We start from the raw sequence: 23,731 nt of genomic DNA on the forward strand, positions 1-23,731 counted from the left end.
GTCCATCCTTGTAACAGTCTGCACTAGGGCTGTTGCCAGAGCACTTACCTGTCTAGACACCACTTACTGCGAACTCCAGGATTCCAGTAGCTCACATCCACACCGCTAACACATACCTTGCGTCTGATTCAGTGGCAAGAAGTTTTGGAAAGTGTGTGTGTGTGTGTGTGTTTTGGCTATGCGTCTTCGGGTTTGTGTTGCAGGATTTTGTAAATATAAACCTGTTTGCTAAGCCCATCAATACTGCATCAATTGACAGGTGTGGAAAAAGTACTCAAAATTTGTACTTAAGTAAAAGTATCAATACTGCAATGGGAAAAAATACTCTGTCCTGTATTCAAAATTCACTTGAGTAAAAGTATTGGTATCAAAATGTGCTTTTCCAAAACTAAAAGTACATTTCAAGTTTTCAAATGTATAAAAATCATTTGAAAATGGCAGATCTACAGGCTCACAGTACAATACTCTCAGCGGGTGAATAAGACAATTTGCTTGCATGAAGTCAATGTTCAAGTTTGAAAAGTTTGTGAGGTGTTTTTGGTGTTGTTTCCCCCCCTGGTTTGCTGGTGGTGGTTGTGGTTGTGGGGCTCAGAAGGTTATCTTTATGCAATGCATTGATACATAATGTGACAGCTTAATCCACATTCATGTCAATGTATAGTGCTTTGCCAATCACCATTACTCCCCTGTTGTATCGTGGTAAGTATCTTACTGTACGTATTATTTTGTTTTCACTGAACCAATTGGCACTTTGCATTTTTTTTAGATCAGCGACAGGATAATACATACATACATATTGATTTGAATTTCTGTAGTACTGCAGTGACTGTACAATAACAGTGTTTCCCAAAGTACAAATATGTAGAACATATTCACAGAAAGAAGGCTTCTGTGTTTCCTAGAATAATCAAACAAAGAGTAAAAGATGATTAAATATGTTATATTCAAATGTTCTATTATGTAAAATATATACGTATAAGAAAAGTTGTGCAACTGCATTCTGTTGATAGTCTTGTTTAGGCCATTAAAAGTTGAATGCCCTTTTTTACACTTCCTCGCCTGGAAAGCTGAGTAATGGGTTGTTGTGAGATTTCTGTCAGGAGGGCATAGGATGGGGGAGGAAGGAGACATACTGGGTGAACAGCAAGTCTTCATGTTCAACCAGAGTGTTTGTCTTTCCATGGTCTTGGTATGTGATGATTATGGGAGGCATAGTGGAATGGGCCTATAAAGAAAAGAGCCCTACTCATATCAGAGATAGGGTCATTTCAAGCTTTGCACAGTATCTATGTAACACAGTTCTGCCTTTTTTGTTGTTGTCATGATTGGATGATAATGCCAAGGCATCCAAATTGACCTGTATAGGTATGATTTTGAGCCCCCCCCTTTCTTTTTCTCCTTTTCTCAAAATGATCTATCCCACAATTTTTTTTTACCATTTTTCACCCAGTGCCAATCGCCAAAGCTGTAATCCTGGGTGCTACTACTCTCCCTCTGCCAACCTGGGGAGAGCCCCAAACTGAGCTCATGCTCCCTTCACAGCTTGAGGAGTGAGCAGGCCGCTTCTTATCACCTTTTTTATCAGCCATTTTTTTAATGGAAGAGAGGAAAAAAGTGTCACACTCTGGCTCCATACGTAGCAAGTTTTTTATTTATTGATTGATGTTTGGGCATGCTGGCCCTCCTCGGGAGTCAAATGATTAACACCAGTGAGCATGGAAGATGAGTTATGCTTTTCAACCACAGTTTGACCCTTTCAGACGATAATAACACGCAAAGGTGTCTGTGTATGTCTGAGTTGAGTTTCAAAATCTCAATTCTTTACAGTCCGTGTTGAATGAAACACTTCAGGATTTACGGGGTAATCTGTATGTTGAGTGCATGTAAATGTGTGCATGTGGTGTGGGGTGTCATCTTGTCTGTGTAAATTAAAGTGTGTTAAATCAGAGATCTTCCCCATTCCCTTAAAAAAAAAAAAAAATCCCCTCCTCAATCTCACGTCCTGTGGTTAAGCTCATCCCCTGTTGCTCCTATAAAAGCTACTCATAAATTGCTGCTCCTCCCTCCTCGCTGCCTTTATTCCAACGTGCCAAATTTCCACGGATAGGGGCTGCAGGCAGTGGTGGAAAATGTATTCACATTTTTTACTTAAAGGAGTAGTTCACCACTTTTCAACCTGTCTTCATATAATAGGTCCTCACTAATGTTCATGATAAAATATCAAAAAAAAATTCTACTCAGTCCAAGTCTCCTAGGAGAGCTGTGGGAAGTTCAGAATCCATCGTCTTCTGATATCATCATTTTCCCCCCAAAAAATGTAATCAATATTTTTGAAAAAAATATTTAGATTTTTATTATCGCGAGAACAATGGCTTCCACTTTAAAATTGCAACTTTTCAGGAATAGAAAGCCTGCAGTTTCTATAAGCTGGATTGGCAATCGATGATGTCACAAGACGATGGGTTTCTGACCTGCCTACAGCCCTCCTCTGAGAAAAAAAGAAAAAAGAAAAAAAAGAAAAAAACTATTTTTGAGTGAGGACCAATTATATGAACATAGGTTGAAGTAAAAGTATCAATACTGCAAGTACTCTGTTAAGTAAAGTTCCGGAATTAAACATGTACTTGAGAGTAATAGTATCGGCGTGAAAATACACAAAGTACCAAATAAAAAATAAATAAAAAATATACAGTATATAGGGCTGAAGTGGTTAATGTATGTTTTGTAATAATCAAAATCTACAATCTAACTAGTAACTAAAGTTTTCAAATAATTGTAGAGTAAAAAGTACAATATTTGCCTCTAAGATGTAGCGGAGTAGAACTAAAACTATAGAAAATTGGAAATACTCCGTTAAAGTAAAAATAAGAAATACCTCAAATTGTGCACAAGTGAGTACATGTACTTAGTTACTTGAAACCACTGCCTTTTTCCGACGTGCCAAATTTCTGCGGATAGCATGGGCCGCAGTCAGAGAAAAGCAACCGTTTATTTTCCACTACATGAGCATAGAGCGTGGACATGATATCGTTCACCGTGCAGGCCCTCATCATCAGATCAGACCAGACCAGAAGAAATGCACTCCCTCTCGCCGGGTTTGTTTTACCAGTCCACATAATGATAGTGTCTTTGCAGTATGAGTCACTCAACCCTCTCTGCACTACTAGGCCATTACCGTGCTTGTTGGTTCAGTTTGAAAGACGCAAAGTAAACTAAAAGCTATTTGAAGCTTTCCTTGTCGGGCACACTGTATACATTTTTACAAGAGTGTGTGTGTGTGTGTGTGTGTGTGTGTGTGTGTGTGTGTGTGTGTGTGTGTGTGCGTGTGTGCGTGTGTGCGCGCGCGTAGATTACAGGTAGTTCATGAATTGTTGTAAGCATCTTCCAATTGTATTCTGAGTCTGACCGTGCCTTCAATGCTCCTCGGAAAAAAAGTATGTGAACGCCCGTAGGCCGTTGAAATGGTAATTAACATTGATGACACCTGACGTTTCATGACCGTGAAAATGTTGGGAGAAATTGAGTAGTGTGTCATCAGTTGATGGTGACAAAAATAATGCTGTCCTTACATGTATTATAGATACCTTTATTATCCAAAGGTGGAAAATCAGTCGCCCAGAGGCGCCACTTAGTTATAATACACGTACTGTAGGGCAACTGTATGGGTTTCGCCAGTGGTTCTCAAAGTTTGATTTCAGGGACTCTCTAGGTTCCTGTGACCCGTCAGGGTCAAAGTTGAGGGGAGACCTTCAAATTTCAAAGCTTGAGAACCACTGGGTTTGGCCACCTGCTTCCCCCTGAAGACACCTGCCCTCTTTGTGTGGTTGCAGGACTGTTTCACAGTAGAGGGTGAGGACCTGAAGCATGACTTTGAGAGGCTGCAGCTGGCCATGGAGATGGTGGGCTTTCTGACTGCCACACGCAAACAGTGAGTGACACACGCGCGCACCCACACACACGCGCACACTCACACGCACACACACGCTTCTAACATGTTTATAAGTATCTCGTGCCAAAACATTCAAAGGCTTCCGAAATGGGGATATTTCCGAACAGCATTCCTTCCCTGCCGTTGGACACACCAGTTGAAGTACATAAACAAGTACTCACATTTTCAATACAATTATGTACAATAGAGGAAAAAAAAGTCATTTTGGGGGTGAACTACTCCTTTAAGGGGAGACCCTGAAATGTGAAAGTTTGAGAAACAGTGTTTTACACTGTAAAAAAAAAAGAAAGTCTCTGCATATCTCTGTGCTGACGTGAGCCGTTGTCTGTTCAGGATTTTCTGCCTGCTGTCAGCCATCCTCCACCTGGGAAACATCCGCTACAAGAAGAAGACCTACAGGGATGACTCCATCGACATCTGTAACCCAGAGGTCCTGCCTGTCGTCTCTGAACTACTGGAGGTAGGAACAGTGGTGGGGGAAAAGTACAAACACGTTTTACTGAAAGGACAACAAGGGTTCATATTTTAGATTGTAATAAGAGAAAAGAAAAGATGAGTGTTAAAATGTTTTTTATTTACTTTGTTCTATCGTTTTAGCACGTTTAGCGATTTTTATTTCAGTGGGTGGGGGCATGCGTACAAGTAGCTAAAAATGTATTTTTAGACACAATAAAGGGCTTTGCACACAGATGTGTTTTTTTTTTTCGCACGGAAAAAACTGTCTATTTCATTTTTTAAAAGAAAAACAATGATTCTCTATGACCTCATGCACACCGGCTCCGAATTTGCCATGCGGCAGGTGGCTGAGGCAGTGCGTTTTTTCCCCGGATCGAACCCAGTTCGATTTGTGCGTCTTGTCGCATGCGGTGAAAACTCCTTTTATGACTCCTTTTTGGATCCGCAGCGTGGATTCTGCCCAGCATTGCACAACAAATCCAATGTGTTTTACAGTTTTTATTTACAGTAACACTACTAGCCCCCATAAGTCACATCTGCCCATGAAAGATACGCTGTGCATATTGGGAATGAGCTTATTGTGTGTAAAAAGACATATTTAGCCACTTGTACGCATGCCCCCAAACACTGAAATCAAAATCAGTAAAATATCTAAAACGATAGAAAGGAGTACATGGAAACATTTTAACACTCATCTTTTTTATTATTATTATTACAATCTAAAATATGAACACTTCATCAATAGTGCAATGTAGAAATACTCCGCTACAAGTAAAAGTCCAGAATTCAACATTTACTTGAGTATTGGCGTCAAAATGTACTTCATTTAAAATACCAAAAGTAAATGTACTCATTATGCAGAATGTCCCATTTCACAAGTTGTTATGTATTGTGATAATAATCCAAATCTACAAAGTAACTGATAACCAAAGTTTCAAATAAATGCAGTGGAGTAAAAGTATAATAATTGGATCCGAGATGTAATGGAGTAGGAGTAAAAGTATTGGAAATTGCTATACTCAAGTAAAGTATGAATACTTCATGTGTACTTAAGTAAATGTACTGTTACTTTACACCACTGGGTGAGAAGATAATGTCAGCCCTTGATTGAAAACATTGATATAGACTGCCACTCAGCATTTTCTGCAGGTGTTTTAGATCAAAGAAGTGTTCAATTTGACAGCAAATCTTTATTTAGTTTTTAGTCTGTGTGTTTTGAATAAAATGTCATTATCTTTTAGTCACATTTTAGACATCTGAAAAGTTTTAGTCTAGTTTTAGTCGACTAAATGTGCAGTTGATGTTGTCGACCAAAATGTACACTTGGTTGCGCTCTGAAAATAGCAGATCTACGAGCTTGTAGATCTGATATTTTCAGAGCGCAGCATCTCTTCTCCACTAGTCCCTCCCTAACATTTTAGTCTATTATTTATTTTATTTTTACCCCTAATTGTACAAATATTTATTCTTAGTTTTAGTCATCATAGCTTAGTTTTTAATTAGTTTTTCATTAGTTTTTGTCAGTGAAAAAAGGTAGTCGAAATAAACACCGGATTTAAGACTATGGAAAGAAGGCATGGCTAGCATAATGTTTCTCATTTATTTTAGGGTTTTTGCTTGTTAGGGTTTCCTCTTGTCTTTGCTGTGAATTGACTCACAAAACGCTACCATCATGTGTTTTGTGGTTACGTCTAGCTTCTCTTTCTCCTTCTTTCTTTTTTTCTTTTTATAGTGATTCCCACCGTACACATGCATTTTCCTATAAGCTATTGGTTGATAATTAAGGAGGGGAGGGGAAAGGGGTGGGGGGTTCACAGTTCGTTCGCCTGGAATTTCGGTTTTCCATCTGAGCATGTAATTATGTTGTTTCTAATTCTGTCATCCTGCTATAAATATTCTGGTGGTGTAAAACATATTTTGCCTCAGTCAGACAGACGGTATAAATGAGTGTGTCGGAGAGAGGATTTTAAGTTTGGGATGGGCCTTTTTTAATGGCACACTGTTGTCAGGTTTTAGCTTGACGTTTAGTGAATGAGGACTCAATGGTAAAGGGTAAAGGGAATGTGACAATTACTCAAGTAGTGTACTTAAAGGAGTAGTTCACCCCCAACATAACTTTTTTCTATCGATTACTCACTCCCTGGAGACTGATTGATTGATTCTGGATGGAGACACAAATGGGGGGGGGGGCCTTGGTGTGCGTAAGGCCCACCCCCAATCGACCATGATTGGAGGAAGGCCCCACTCCTATCCTGATTGGAGGAAAACTTGTCACCCAACAGTTTTAGAGACCGAGTATAGAGACACACGGGAGACTACAAATATGGCCGCCCTAGCGACCCCACTCCAAGATGCGCTGTGATTGGCCGGCAGTGTATAACCCTCGCTGTGATTGGCCGGTAGTGTGATGACGCAATTTTGCCGCGAAAACCGGTCCCCGGTAGGGATCATAGAAAACATATAAAGAGAAGGCTTTAGAAGCTGAAAATAACGGAGTGGGGGTTCTAAAACTTTAGCGATTTAACAGTTAGGACAATTTTAAGATTTGTTTTATAAAAAAAGTTACATGGTATAACTTTAATGTAAATGAATAGGATACATTGTAATTCCCACATCTTCTTGTAATGACCAGTATGGCAATTCCGACGTGGTCAGTTATCCACTTTTCCTGTTTTTATCATTCATCGCAATAATTTGATGAGCAAAAATAAAGACTACAGTGTATATCTTTGCAGAAAACTGTGGGCAACCTCATCTTCTGGAAGCAAATCGCTAAAAGCTGCCAATAGTCATACTAGATCATAGATATTCCTTGATTAAAGCCTAAAACAAAAATGTAGTATTGGTTAACTTCTTCCGAACCACTATATAATTTTCTTACAAAATAACGTAATTAACAGTGAACGCTCGACATGCTTACTTTCTGTTCTTGTAAGCGGTCCAGTGTCCATTATTTTGTATTGACAGGATGTTTACGTGACAGACAGTGCAAGCCTCCATCCAGTCCACTATGTCAATAGCAAGGATTAAATGGTTCTCACGATGAGGCCATCAGAGCACTTCAACCTTACATCCCCCCCATGTACCTAAACACTGGTCCAGATGACCATCCCTCATGTACCTAAACACTGGTCCAGATGACCATCCCTCCATGTACCTAAACACTGGTCCAGATGACCATCCACCATGTACCTAAACACTGGTCCAGATGACCATCCACCATGTACCTAAACACTGGTCCAGATGACCATCCCTCCATGTACCTAAACACTGGTCCAGATGACCATCCCTCCATGTACCTAAACACTGGTCCAGATGACCATCCCTCCATGTACCTAAACACTGGTCCAGATGACCATCCACCATGTACCTAAACACTGGTCCAGATGACCATCCCAAATGTACCTAAACACTGGTCCAGATGACCATCCCCCATGTACCTAAACACTGGTCCAGATGACCATCCCCCATGTACCTAAACACTGGTCCAGATGACCATCCACCATGTACCTAAACACTGGTCCAGATGACCATCCCAAATGTACCTAAACACTGGTCCAGATGACCATCCACCATGTACCTAAACACTGGTCCAGATGACCATCCCAAATGTACCTAAACACTGGTCCAGATGACCATCCCCCATGTACCTAAACACTGGTCCAGATGACCATCCACCATGTACCTAAACACTGGTCCAGATGACCATCCCCCCATGTACCTAAACACTGGTCCAGATGACAGGCTTCTTGTACCATCCCACCGAGGGTCTTCAACAGGGGGTCCTCCAAATCTTTGTGTGACTTTTTTTATATTAACCACCCTAGCGTCCATATTCTGAGAACTTTAGCCAAAGATGGCAGATCTACAAGCTCTTTACAACAGGGGTGCGAGCTTTCTTGTATAGATCTACGAGCTACAACACCTCGCGCAACACCTCGCGGACACATGTTTATGTGTCTCTTACTTTTTTGTTTCCTACATTTTGGTTTTAATTATTATTACTTCTAAACATTTTCAAAAAACATTAAGCTAAGGTTTTAATGAAAGTAATTTAATTTCATAAATTAAAGTTATACCATGTAACTTTTTTTATAAAACAAATCTTAAAATTGTCCTAACTCTTAAATCGCTAAAGTTTTAGAACACCCACTCCGTTATTTTCAGCTTCTGAAGCCTTCTCTTTATACATTTTCTTCTAGCAGTGACAGGGGCGGGATTTCCCGGCAAAATGACGTCATCATACACTACCGGCCAATCACAGCGAGGGTTATACACTGCCGGCCAATCACAGCGCATCTTGAAGTGGGGTCGCTAGCTATCACAATAGGGCGACCATATTTGTAGGCGCCCGTGTGTCTCTATCTATACTCGGGTGAAACACTCCGTTTCTCCGGAATGCCTGAACGCACAGGAACCAGGGACCCCTCCAAAGATAGATCTCGGCGAGGTGGAGGCAGACGCGGGGGTGACGCGGGGGTGTGAGGCCCGGTCCGCGGCGAAAAACGGCCGAAAGACGCGGAAGCTACTGACCACTAGTTGAGCAACTTACACAGTATAGCTTTAAAGAAAATCTATAAATTAGAAAATGTTTAGGAAGTAGTGAAAACAGGTGATCTACAAGCTCACAATGCGGCACGAAGGTTGTAGATCTGCTGTTTTACTAGTTGGGTCCCGGGCAAACGTCTAATCTCTCTTTTGGGTCTTGACCTGAAAGGTTTGTGAACCACTGCTATTAGCCATGTTATCAGTCTGACCCCAACTTCTTCATTCACTCACACAGCCCCTCAAACAGTGCTGCAGGAATGGCTAAATGAATAGAATGCATTAAACGTCAATCTAATGTTGATTAAATCAATCGCTGTACGTAGCACGATCTGATGTGTTCAATGTCATCACTAGGTCAAAGAAGAGATGCTGTTTGAGGCTCTGACGACGCGGAAGACCGTGACGGTGGGAGAGAGGCTCATTGTGCCCTACAAACTGGCCGAGGTGAGACTGTGAGACGTACTACTTGCAAGGCAAGGCAATTTATGTTTATTTGTTTAGCACATTTCAATAAGGCAATTCAAAGGGCTTTACATAAAACATTAATTAGGCTATTAAGAGAGTGCAAAAGAAACACTTTATAAAAGGGCATTTGAATACTGTAAATAGGCTTGCGAGCCACATGATCGTGCTTGCACTCGACTCACAAGATCTTCAGACTCATGAGGCTTGCCTCGCACTGGAACAGTGATGATACTAGCTGGCACGTGCATGTACTGTAGGGCAACAAGCTCAGCATCAGAACATGCAGGACGTGGCTATCAGTCCAACACAGTATGCTGAATATGCTGTACTGTCCTCTGTCTTTTATATTTTAACTCATTGAAATGCCACGTGACGAGATTCCCGAGATATATTTGTTTGTCCACATAAAGTAACTGACGTCACGGACATAACGGCCCATACAAGGAGATGTGCATTGTGCACGTGTGTCGTGCTTGCGCCACTCACTTCGCACCGGTGCGAATTTCCTTACCTTTTCAGGTAGTCACAGAACATTTTTCTATTTTTCGATCCATCCCCCGATTGATCACGGACACGCTGTTCTATGCTTCCCTTAATTTTGTCATGAATCTGCCGTTAGTTGTCATTGTACACACATCCATGCTTTCGTTGTCCCATGCAAGCCGCCATAGTCTGCTAAACCGATGTTATGCTGTTATGTGTTTTATGTGTTTCCAAGTCCCAGACAAGACGCACAGTGATTGGCCAGTTCAGTCACTTTGATTGGCAGTTGTGTCGAATGCTCACACCAAAAAAGTATGACGAAACTGTGGCGGCTTGTGTGGGACAATCAAGGCATGGATGTGTTTACAATGACAACAATAAACGGATTCACACTTTGACCGCAAAACGAATTGCTTAAGTAGCAATAGGCTTATAGGCTCCACTCTATGCTATGAGAGCTATGGATTCTGCGTGGGAAACTGGAAAGGGGCATTTCTGCCTAATAGATCCCATGGACAGTAATTTGGGACGGAAAGTAGGAAAATGAGCCTAGATGTTGAGTTGTCCTTTAAGTTTATTTATTGAACTAAAGGCATGCCGCCGACTTGATAGCCTTCTCGTAGCCTCTGCCTCCCTTGTATCCCCTGTGTTTACAGGATAGTGAGTGACCAGCACGTACTGGGTCAATGCACGGCGCGTGCACACACATGTACACATGGACGTGCACAGACAAAGACATACATACACAAAGCCTTTCTGTCTGTTTAGAGAGAAAGGGCGGAATTCCAAGCCCCATCCAATAGCTTTCACCAGAAGCCCTTCTCTGAAAACAAAAACACACCATCATGGTTTGAAGAAGAAAAAGATCATGGATGTACTCAGGATGTAACATGCCATATCAAGTAAGAACAAAGGGGTTCTACAGCGCGCCTCAGCCTACACGGCTATAGTCTGGTGCATCACAGGAGCAGGGACAGATGTATGCAGTAGAGAGAGAGACACTGGAGCAGCTCAGACGGTTCTAGCCTTTTTATTCAGGTGCCAGTAAAAACAATTGACTAACGTTTCGATGCTAATGCATCTTCGTCAGAGTCATGAGGTGCAGCAAACAAAGAGGAGCATTTAAAGAGACAGGAGAGGGTGGCTCTCTCAATCAACCAATGGCTGTTGGTTCTCAGGTATCAGGTGCTGCATGTCAGTCTCAGGCAATACTGATTAAATAAACAAATACATAGAGTAAAAATAATGCATGTACAGTCAACAATAGGGGCCAACAGTGTTAAGCCAATAAAAACATTTACAAAATATATATATGAATGCATACAGAGCACAAACAGAGTATAGGGGAGAGAGCCTCAGGGACCGTCTATAAGAAGCAGGATAAGTTCAGTTCTTCGTTTAGGCCATTGGGCTCTAATGTGTCAAGGCTATTGATCCACATTGCTTCTCTGCATAGAAGTTTTTTTATGACATCACCTCCTCGTTGTGGGGCTGTAATTTTCTCAAAAACTTGAGGGAGGCTGGGGAGCCATGGTTGGCTTGTATATAGTGCCTAGCTATTGCATAATCCAAATTCTTTGTGCGAATGGCCGTTTTATGGCCGTTTTATGTTCACCAATTCTTATTTTAAGTGGTCTCTTTGTTTGGCCAATGTAGGCAAGGCCACAGGGGCATTTGAGCATATAGACCACGTGGGTGGAATTACAGTTAATGAAAGAAGATATTTTGAATTTCTTGCCAGTACGTGGATGAGTAAAGAATTTAGTATTGGTCGAATTGGAACACTGGGCACAATTGCCACATTTGTAGAAACCTAAAGGCGGTTTAGGGAGCCAGGACGGGGGGGAAGGTGCATTCATGTCCGAGTGGACAAGACGGTCCCTGAGGCTTCTGGAGCGTCTGAAAGAGAAGAGAGGAGGGTCAGCACATATATTTGCCAGTTTAGGATCACTCTTCAAAATATGCCAGTGTTTGAGAAATACATTTTTTTTTATCATATCAAGTCCCCATAATAATTCACCCCGATAATCTGCCAAGAGAATATTGAAGAACGATAACACTATATATACTATACTACTGTACATATAGTATGTATAGAGTATGTAAGATTTTACTTAAGTGAAAGCGTCAATACTGCAATGTAGAAATACTCTGTTAAAAGTAAAAGTCCGGAAATAAACATTTAGGCCTTCTTGAGTAAATATATAAGCTCACAATCTACAAGTCCACAATGTGTTGCGATACAATGCATTGTGAGCTTGTAGATCTGCTATTTTCAAATGGTCGGAATGTATATAGGGCTGAATTGAATTATGTACAGTATGTTTTGTAATAATAATCACAATCTGCAACGTAACTTTTAAAATAATTGTATGGAGTAAAAGTATAATATTTGCCTAGTCTGATGTAGTGGAGTAGGAGTAAAATATGGTGAAGATTGCATTGAAAGTACTCCAGTGAATTATTTTTAAGAAGTCCTCAAATTTAGTACAGTACCTGAGTTAAATGTACTTAGTTACTTTACACCACTGGATTTGTATTCTGTGTTCATCTGTATGTTCACAAACAAGGAATTTGACTTGGTGCATTGCTCCTAGACATACGTACACTGTACAGTAGTAAAGTAACTATATGAAGCAGGTAAGGGAAGAAAGAATAAAGTATAAGATGTATGAATGAATGGACCATTGTAAAGCGCTTTGAGTTCGCAACTTGCTTAGAAAAGCGCTATAATAAAAATGCAATCCATTATTATCATTATTATAAGATTACTTTAAAAAAAAAGTGAATACAAGTATAAAGATAAAATAGCATTAGGAATATAAGAAATACAATGTCAGACCAAGTGTTTAGCAGTATACAGACAGGTATGAGCTAGCTGTTTGTACAGTACTGTCAATGCTGGGCTGAATATTTGATCCTCATGGCCAGTAGGTATTTAAGGGTCCTTTTATGTGAACCAACACTCAGTAATTGTTTTGTCAGCTCAGTGGGTGGTCTCATTGTAAATATTGTTCCGATTGCAACATTCCCCTTGCCCCTGACGTCATACTACTTCACAGCTTCAGGGATAGCCAAGCCTTCAGTCTGGTTTAGTCATTTAACTGCTCTCTTCTGAATGTTTTAATAAGTTAAAAGCTTTGGTGCGATTGGGTGATTTGGAGTTCAAAAATAACAGTTGTTTTTGTGACCTGTGGGAGTTGCGAGGCTAAAATTTACTATAAATGAAGCTGTTAGTTGAAGGCAAAAGCATTTCACCTCCAGGAGTCATAGTGTGGTTTGTTTAGTAATGTTTCTATTCTTGAAGGATAGGTCACCTACTGCATACGGCAGCATTGTGGATTTTATTTCCCCTCTAGAATTGGGGCTATAAGGAGGATGGCAATGTCGGTTCGGTGCGAAATTAACAAATTTCACGCTGCTCTAGTCCAGTCGTTCTCAACCTGTGGATCGGGGTCCCCAAATTATTTTGGGGGGTCCCCAGATGTTTAGTTAATGTTAACATTCTCACTCAACAGTAAACAGACCAACATACATTGTAAGTGTATACAGGGTATCTGCACATTTTTAAAGTGACAATTTAAGGACTTTAAATACCTTTTTAGTACCTATGGCCAAACTTGTCAAATATCACATGCAGAAATTGTGAAAATAGACGATCTACATGGAATAGATCGAGTCAAACTAAATGTAATGCAAACTCCTACAATTCCAAATGCGTGTGCAGGTGGGGGGTCCCCAGTTCAAATATGATTATTTTGGGAGTCGCAGCCTAGAGTCTAGTCTAATGTCACCACAGCCTCTGCTAGTGCCCTAAATAAATCACAAAATACAAAAATACCATGGGGCTTTTAGATATACTGTAGGTATTTTGTGATTGAGGTCAATGGCACCGTTCCTGTGACGCTGAGTTGATCAACTAAATGCTATAAATGAAGTCATCACTTGTCTTCCTTGCTGTGTGATCCTCCAGGCAGGTACGGTGCGGGACTCCATGTCCAAGTCCCTCTACAGTGCTCTGTTTGATTGGATCGTCTTCAGGATCAACCACGCTCTGTTAAACAACAAGGATCTGGAGGATACTGCCAAGGTAAAACCAAGGTGTAGAATTCATTAGTCTGGTTTCCTAAACTGGGCAACCAGACTATAGTACTTGTCCGACTTTTTCTTTCTGGATAAACTTTGTTTTGCCACGATACTCCTCCCACAGTTCGGGTGGCACGCACTTGGGCCATATGTCAAATCGACCGGCTCAGACTGCGTTATTGCGACCGAAGGTCGCACTATACCATGAGAAATGTCGCAGCTTGTCTCCGTCTGTCTGTCTGTCTGTCTGTCTGTCTGTCAGTCATTCAGTCAGTCAGTCAGTACACATTTTTACAGTTTATTGGTTCCCTTGTCACTGTGACATCACTCTGACATCATGCTCTGATGTCACTGTGATATAGGGGAACCACTTAACAGAAGGGGTTTGCTGCTCTGACATCACGCTCTGGCTTCATGTCCCTTTTATGCCCATATATTTTATGCCCATTATAGTCGACAATGTGATGTCAGAACATGCCCATATAATATACTGTATGGGCATTCCCAGTCTGATATACATCACTGGCCAGATAGCCAAGAATTGGCGCAGCCTTTCCCTGAGGCGTCTTACAGTAGTTAATTTATGTATTCATTTATTCGTGAAATAACTTTCTCCATTGACTTGAATGACATCATAGACCACATGAGATTGACACAGTATGTCCATATATGGGCATGAGATTGACACAGTATGTCCATATATGGGCATGAGATTGACACAGTATGTCCATATATGGGCATTCCTAGATATGGGCTTAGTATTGATGACATCAGGGATCTCCATATATGGCATAAAAGGGACAAGGACTAACACAGAGCTCCATATATGGCCATTAATGTGCATATAGAATACCCCCATTGACTTGAATGGGGAGAATTCAATTGGTAAGACGGAATTCATTTGCAAGTGTGACTCGCGTCACAGCAACCACACTTGCAATTTCCCAGAATTGCATCGTTCTAGTTCCTGTATAGACCTAATCATGAGATAAGGGCAACCATTACAACCACTGCTTTGTGGTCACACAGTCAAATATTAATTACGCCCTGAGGGTTTATTTAGCACTGTGGAATTGGATGTTGTGTACAAGATATTTTAAATCATAGAAATTGCAATTCTTTATTGTCTTTTTTTTCCTGTAATGCTGTCTTCTCCAGATCTTGTCTATTGGAGTGCTGGACATATTTGGATTCGAAGACTACGAAAACAACAGTTTCGAACAGTTCTGCATTAACTTTGCCAACGAGCGCCTGCAGCATTACTTCAACCAACACATCTTCAAGCTGGAGCAGGTCAGGCATCTCTCTCTCTCCATACATGTTTGTATTGCATACTGTAGATAGGAAGTCATAAGAATGAGTTGTCAATGCTCAATGCAGTGGATGAATGTGTTAATGCTCTATACCAGGGGTTCTCAAACCTTTTTAGGCTGTGACACCCAAAATAAACATATTTGAACTGGGGACCCCCACCCTGACAAGCACTTGGAATTGTAGGTATTACATTTAATGTGACTCGGTTCCGCAGATAAATGTTCGCCTCTTGCTTACTTAATATTTGACAGTTTGGACAGTCCTGTCGAATATTCGACTATTCGAATACTTTGAGGTTGAATAATTCGAATACTAAAAATCACTATTCGTGAATGCCTTACTGTAGTCATGCTTCAGTGGAGGATATCTTTATATTTGCCGATATTTCCCAGGAGACCGGGTTTGGTTTTATGAAGGCTTTGACCGAGAGTCGACCTTAGCGCTCTGAATAGTATCTTGACATAGATCTACCGTCTCAGGTTTTCTACGAGCATTTCCAAAGGAAATAGCTCACAATTACCACATACAGTGTGTACATACATTGCAGCGACCTTGGAAACAATGGTGGAAGTCTTAACCGACATTATGCAATGCAGTTAGCTGAGACCCTGACATTCTTATGACTCACCTCAACCGCTCCCTGTGCTGTGTGACCACCTCCACTCTAGATTTATCTTTTCATAAGTGGGTGGATTAGCTTCAAAGGGCTTTTAAAGTCATGATCTGTAAGATTTGCCTCTAAGTCAAACACTGTGTTTACCTTAACGCACACTGAAGGGACCGTGTCGTGACATGTTTGAGGGAACACAAACGCTCTTACACATCCCTGACAGTCCAAGACATGGAGGCCTGTAGTATGTGCTCCCTGAGGTCTTCAAGGTTTTTCTGGCCAAGGACCCCTTAGCTGAGAGAGAGAGATGAACCACTGTACATAATGTATAACATTCTTTTGCAGATTAAACCTTAAAGGAGTAGTTCACTCCCAAAAGGACTTTTTTTCTATTGATTAGTCACACCATGGAGAGTAGAGTTCAATAATATTTTTAGTTTTTTGTCACATTCCTAAGTCTACTCTCCATAGCGTGACTAATCAATAGGAAAAAAGTCATTTTGGGGTGAACTACTCTGAATGTCTGAATGTCATCAGTTCAGTTCATTCATTCATTCCTCTTCTTAAAAACTGCTTTACTTCACCATCACGTCACACCCTTTAAAAAGTAGTGGGAAGATTAAATAAAGCTATAACAATGTAATTAGGTCATCCTCTCTGTTTGTGTGACAAAAATGTGCCTCAGCCTTGTTGTAGCCATCATGAGAGCACTAGATAAAAGAACAGCTTGGACCTGATCTAAAATAGTTATCTTCTTCTGATCTGAACTGGAGTTACTTTTACGCAAAAAGAGGCAGCTGCTATTGTCCAGCTTTTGAATGTAGGTCCATGAAGACATGGTCACTGTCTGTCTAGACAGCAGGCAAAAAAAAAAGCCAAGTGATAGCTGTGTGTCTGCAACTGGTCCCGGCCCTCATTTCACCCAATGCGGCCCTTAACCCAAAATGAGTTTGACACCCCATCGTACAGATCGTAGACCGTAAAAATTAATGGACAGTGTTGAGCCTAACCTGACTGCGCCAGATAATGGCAGCAGTGCGTATGCCTGGCTGCATACCGCTCTGCTTACCATCATCTGGAATCTCTCGGGCAGACCCGATGTAAGGGGCGGGCCATTTTTTCAAATTCTTTAGCAGGTGATTGGATGTGGCCGTCTCTCTATCACAGTCTGGGAGTGCCAACTCGAACCACTCATATTGGCCTGTCTGCATCCACGTGGTCTGCAATCAGACTCTATTGGCTCAGAGCCGCTCAGAGCCCGCCCGTAGCTGCCGCTGATTCGTCCGGCCCGGGGCTTTACGAGCGTTATCAACTCCCCCGAGAGATCTCAGATGGTAAAGTAGGGCGGTAGCCTACGCACTACTGCCACCATCTGGCGCAAGTCAGGTTATGTTGAGCCCATTATACTAAGGGTCTTCAACAGGGGGTCCGAGACCCCTAGGGGGTCCTCAGAGTTACTACAGGGGGTCCTCCAAATCTTTGAGTGATAGAAAGTTTTTTCCTCCTTTTTTATATTAACCACTTGAACCCTAGCGTCCATATTCTGAGAACTTTAGCCACAAATAGCAGATCTACAAGCTCACGACGCCTCGCAGCAGCTTGTAGATCGGCTATTTTCTGCTAAAAAGGGAAAAAGAGCAGACAGTACAGAGTGAAAAGTCAAGTTCATTAAGTATCGACGGCTCAAGGAGTTAAATATCTGCAGCACAAATTAACCTGAATCCAAAATACACTGATGATCGTGCTGTTAAACAATGAAACTATATGGAATCTATGAACAGGTTGTGGGGGTCCCTGCTTCATCTCTCTCTCAGCTAAGGGGTCCTTGGCCTGAAAACATTGAAGACCCCAGCATTATACTGTACAGACGGTAAATGAAGCCTATTTGGCAAGCGTGTGCATTCCGCCATCTTTCTACGTCCTGTCCTGAAATGGGACGGAGCGGGGGGTGGGTCAATAAATGCTATTGGTTGGGATGCTTGTCAATCAATCTAGCCATGCCTCTCCTACAGCATACAGTACATTACACTACTGTCCCCAGTTCAAGTATGATTATTTTGGTGGGGTCAAGACCTGAAAGGGTTGAGAACCACTGGTCTAGTTGGAGGGAGAAAGACGAGTAAGGAAGTGACTTCCTTGTTTATTCTGGCTCTACTGCCTGGCGCAGAATATGTGACGCTGATGTCACGCACACGTGCACCCACAGACACTATCGTACTCATCAGATGAGTAATTATACTGTGCTGTATGTGTAAAAACAGTTATAGAGGCCGGGTAAACATGTATCAACTATTTGACATAACCCAAGCTCACTTAGACAGTAGATTTGACTGTGATGAGACCAATGTACTGTAATAAGACCGAGGAAATGGCGATGTGCACATTTAACCCTTTAAGACCTGGAACACATCTGTGTCACACTTTAATTTAACCACTTCAACTTATTATTTTATGCTTTAAAAAATGGCAGATATACAAGCTCCATACTGCGAGCTTGTAGCTTGTAGATTTGCTTGTAGTTTTGCAAAATTGTGATATTTTTGGCAAATCTTTGAATATATATATGTTTAAAGCGAACATTTGTAACTTCTGGGGGGTCCCTGATACATAATATTTTGAGATGGGGGTCGGCAGCCAAATACATATAATTCTAGGGGTCCTTGACACGAAAAGGTTTTTTTTTCAAAAACCTTAGAAGGATCTAGAAGACATTTATAGAATCGGGTCAAAAAACCAGTCAGCATTTTGTAGGCACTTTTGGAATCCAACAGCCTTTGTCTCCGGCATCTGTTTGCCTGTCACATCTGGCATTGTCTCTGAATCATTGACAGATTGTGTGCCACAATGTTCTTTTAGTTTAGACAACTGAAATACATTATAGGACTCAAGCCAGTGAGAAGATGTATACAAACAATCATTTGAAAGGCAAAGAATAAATACAAAAAATAAGCCAATATTTGTAATGTTTCAACACCGATAATTAAACATGAACCTTGCTTATTAAAAGCTTAGGCTAATTTGCCAAGAGGTTACAATAACAACGGTCTGAACAATTCTGTATGAATTTATTCAGACAAATTAGATTTGATTGACTGCTGTGGGTCATTGATATTTTTTCTGGACTGTAATCTGATGAAGCCAAAGAAACTATGGTGATGTAGCAGATCTACAAGCTCACAATGAGTCGCATCGCGACACATTGTTTGGTTTGTAGGTAGGCTTCTAGATCGGCTATTTGAAGCACTCTGCTGTGAAAAAAAAAAACATGTAAATTAATAGCCACTGAAGGTTTTCTGATTGACAAGTGGCAAGTATATGTTGAGTGCAGTTCCATAGATTTATACCAAATTCCTTTACTTAAAATGTAAAAAGGAAAAAAAAAGAATGCAGGATGTTATACCGTACGATTAGCTGGCAATACACATGATCACTGGCCAATTGCAGTCTACTATCTGCTAAATATTTTCAGATGGGCAAATATCGAAGCATATGAATTTCATTCCAGTGCTGACAACAGAGACGAATCAGAGACGAACGAGTTCCATATTAGCTTATTCTTCTGTGTGTTGTATAGTGTGTTGTACAGTGTGTTGTACAGTGCGCCAATTAACTTGTTTTGCAAAAACTGGGACAAGTAACAGGAGTTAACTGGTTTTGTTCGGTTTTTGACTTTGGGCTAAAATGAGAGGAAGAGGGTAAAGAAAAGATGAAAATGAGAGTCTGTTGATTTCTTTTTTTTTTTTATGAAACCTCCCTTGGATTATTGCACTTTATTGGTTAATTCTCTTTCCCAGCAACACAAGAACAAACACAAACATCATGTGTGGAGGGAAGTGAACTGGTAATAAACAATGGTTCCTCTTACTATTAAACCACAATGAGGACAGAGAAGCGTCTCTTCAAGGCAAACAACTGCAACGTGTCAAGCATGCATAAAGTGTCACAACAACAGTAGTGGTCCGGGCACCTAGGCTGCAATGCCGCGTGTCGCGGGTTTGAATCCCGACGTCCTTTGCTGTGTGTCACCCCCCCATTTCCTGTCAATCTACTGTATTACTATCAATAAAGGCTAAATAAATGTCCACCACACAATGACCGCTGTTGGTATTCTGTCCCTGCATTAGGAAGAGTACCGGGCGGAGGGCATCACCTGGAATAACATTGAGTACATCGACAATTCTGGCTGCATCAACCTAATCAGCAAGAAGCCCACAGCACTGCTCCACCTACTGGACGAGGAGTGCAAGTGAGTCTGCCAGAGTGTCTGTCTGTGTTGGCCAATCCTCCTTTTTAACCACTTCTGGGCTTTGGTTGTTATATTTAAGCAACATTTCAAACATTTTAGCAGATCTAACAGTACAAGCTCATAAAACACCACCTTGGGAACTTGTAGATTGGCTTTTTTCCACTGAGCAACACCAATGTAAGGTAATGTATAAAATAGGACCTGGCTGCTAATGATGTTGTTGTTGTTGTTGTTGTTGTTGTTGTTGTTGTTGTTGTTGTTGTTGTTGTTGTTGTTGTTGTTGTTGTTGTTGTTGTTGTTGTTGTTGTTATTATTACCACCATCTCTCACCAGGCTCAAGTGTTATTGTCTCTTACATTACTGTTTCTCTCTCTAAACTTAACCCTGGACTTCGAATTCATACACAAATATTCACCAGCTTAAATTATGTCTGTAGTACTTATATTGTACTATAGGCTTATACAGGCAGTTCAGTTAAAGGGAGAAAAAGTTTCATAGAGTATAAATATTGTCAATTACACACACACAATTTACCACACTGATCTTAAACAAAGGCATGTCTTTAATAATGTGACTACCGGTACTTTAGATTTTTTTCTTTTTCATTACACCTTCATAAAAAATAAATAATAATGGTCCCCTTCTGCATTTGGACACGGATTCAAATTCCTCCCGCTTGGAATGGGCTGCGGATCAGCGAGTCCTTTGGCTGTGTGTGTTTTTCATAGCTCAAGTTTTCCCCTCTCCTCTCCTCTCTAAACCCCTGGTGTCCCATTCTTCCTCTTCTCTCTTCCTGTTAAGGCTGTTGATTCTCTGCAGAACCTCCTCTGGCACTTGGTTTTAAAGGGCTGGGGGGGAATGTGAGTTTATCAGAACTACATTCACTGGAGCACCGGTGGGGAGCAGAACTGAGATCAGTTTACACTAAGTACACTACAACCTCAGGCATCACAAGAGATTAATGCCAAAGCTTTCTTTAGATCAGAGATTAACCCATTTAGGCCTAGAATTATTGAATGCTTTAACCAGTGAAAAATAGCAGATATACAAGCTCACAGCGCGGCACCGAGTGCCGCGCTGCGAGCTTGTAGATCTGCTATTTTTGAAAAAGTCGTGAAAATGTGTGCAAATCTTTGAATTTATGTATTTTCAAAGCGAACGTTTGTCACTCAAATTTTGCTTCTGGGTGGTCCCTGGAACTAAATATTTTGAAATGGGGGTCCGTGGCCAAATAAATATCATTTTGGGGGTCCTTTACATGAAAAGGTTTGAGCACCACTGACATAGTAGTCTCTCAAGAACAGATGAACTGAGCTCCAGTTGAAGTGAAAAGGACCTTTTCGTTGACGATGGCTGGCCAGATTGCTGACATATAGAAACATAGGTTTTCTCCAAAAATCTTAGAAGGATTCAAAAGACACTTATAGAATCGGGTCAAAATTCAAATTTTCACGATTCTTTTCAAAAATAGCAGATCTACAAGCTCGCAGCGCGGCACTCGGTGCCGCGCTGTGAGCTTGTATATCTGCTATTTTCTTTATATTTAAAGCATAAAATATTGCGTCATAATGTGTTCAGGCCTAAATGGGTTAAATATCGTCCATGATGTTGATGCTTACAATAAGGTCGTTGCTCCCGAGTCAGGTACCAGACCCAATTTCTATCAACGCTGAATCCAGGCGTTTGAGGGCACTCTATGTCATTGGTATAAAATATGATCGTATTACAGCCGTCCTCTGTTGACTTCACTGGCTCCCCATCCCCTTCTCACACATCAGTGCATCTACGGCAATGCCCCCGTGGGGCACTTTCACAAACGTCGGACTCGGGACCCATTTGTTGGTCGCAGATCCATTTTCTTGGGTCGCGAGTGAATATCCGATAACGATATGCCATCATCAATACCCATCCGATATATCTGATACAGCGCATATTTAAGCCTCTCTAAGCTGTCTGATATATCTGGCAGGCAGCAGACCTTTTTATCTTTACTTACTGCTGATTTTGTAGTCCGGAATGAGTGTACAGCGGCCGGAATGAGGATCAGCATCTCTAAATCTGAGGCCATGGTTCTCAGCAGGAAACCGATGGATTGTGCAGTCCAAGTAGGGAATGAGGCTTTACTCCAGGTGAAGGAGTTTAAGTATCTCGGGGTCTTGTTCACGAATGAGAGAAAAGGGAAGACGGAGAAGGAGATCAGCCGGAGAATCGGAGCAGCAGGAGCGGTTTTGCAGTCGCTAAATCGCACTGTGGTGAAGAAAAATGAGTTGAGCCAGAAGGCAAAGCTCTCTGTCTACAGAGCAATCTTCGTTCCTACTCTCACCTATGGTCATGAAGTGTGGGTCATGACCGAAAGTATAAGGTCGCGGGTGCAAGCGGCCGAAATGGGTTTCCTCAGACGGGTGGCTGGTATCTCCCTTAGAGATAGGGTGAGAAGTCAGTCACCCGAGAGAGACTTGGAGTAGAACCGCTGCTCCTACACTTGGAAAGGAGTCAGCTTAGGTGGTTCGGGCATCTAGTACGGATGCCTCCCGAGCGCCTTCCTAGGAAGGTCCTCGATGCACGTCCCACTGGGAGGAGACCCCGTGGCAGACCAAAGACCAGATGGAGGGATTATATCTCCAAACTGGCTTGGGAACGCCTCGGTATACTCCCTGAGGGAGTGGAGGAAGTTGCTCGGGATAAGGAAATCTGGAGGTCTCAGTTGGAACTGTTACCCCTGCGACCCGATTCCGGATAAGCGGTTGAAGATGGATGGATGGATGGATGGATGGAATGTTAAGATAGAAGTGCTGGAGTGGACTACTGGAATGGAGGGCTTGGATCGGAGCGTTTGATCGGTCATTTAAGCTGCACTCCGATCCGATATCAGCCAATGTTTTTTGGGCTGATATCGAGCTGATATACAATCTGAAGATCGGATCGCAGCATCTCTACCCTTCAGTCCTCACAGAAACCCACCATGTTCACTTTAATTTCACATATTTTCCTTTGGACAAAAGCATGTGAGAAGAAAACATGAGCGTGTCTGAGAGAAACTAAAAAGGCTCTGTTTTTCATTTCAGCTTTCCTCAAGCCACCAACCAGACTCTGTTGGATAAGTTTAAACGACAGCATGAGGGCAACAGCTACATTGAGTTTCCTGCCGTCATGGAGCCCGCCTTCATTATCCGTCACTACGCTGGCAAGGTCAAATATGGCGTCAAGGTCAGTAATCGGAATCCTTTTTTGTCTTTGCTTGAAAACTGTGTTGATTTTGACAGCAAAGTTTGACTTTGTTTTAGTCCGTGTTTTGAATAAAATGACTTGTCTTTTACAGTAGTTCTACTGGATCTCTTCTCCACTAGTCCCTCCTTTAGTCTAGTTTATATTTGTTGACGAAATTGTCAATAATATTCGTATATCATATTCGTCTGTGAAAAAAAGGTCAACAAACATTTTTTTGCCATACTTTTATTCGATGAAATCAACACTGCTTGAAAAGTCAAGCACAACACTCCGTGTTTACCATGTCTTCTCTAGCCGCTTAGCAACTGCAGTTGAGCTGTGACCCTTTGCACAAATATCACAAACA

General features: G+C 41.5%; 1 protein-coding gene across 1 annotated transcript in view; it reads left to right on the forward strand.

Annotated features, from left to right (window-relative positions):
- myo9aa (myosin IXAa) overlaps nt 1–23,731 on the forward strand; it is a gene marked incomplete at both ends in the record, with an annotated part of 126,610 nt that overhangs the window by 52,774 nt on the left and 50,105 nt on the right. The window contains 7 exons of the mRNA XM_080730357.1: nt 3,831–3,928; nt 4,283–4,409; nt 9,308–9,397; nt 13,875–13,991; nt 15,146–15,280; nt 20,036–20,157; nt 23,223–23,364. Coding sequence (XP_080586483.1) covers nt 3,831–3,928; nt 4,283–4,409; nt 9,308–9,397; nt 13,875–13,991; nt 15,146–15,280; nt 20,036–20,157; nt 23,223–23,364 — 831 coding nt within the window. The remainder of the gene's footprint in view (nt 1–3,830; nt 3,929–4,282; nt 4,410–9,307; nt 9,398–13,874; nt 13,992–15,145; nt 15,281–20,035; nt 20,158–23,222; nt 23,365–23,731) is intronic.

The sequence above is a fragment of the Nannobrachium achirus genome, assembly GCF_963921795.1.
Source record: "Nannobrachium achirus genome assembly, chromosome: 7".
NCBI classification, from domain to species: domain Eukaryota; kingdom Metazoa; phylum Chordata; class Actinopteri; order Myctophiformes; family Myctophidae; genus Nannobrachium; species Nannobrachium achirus.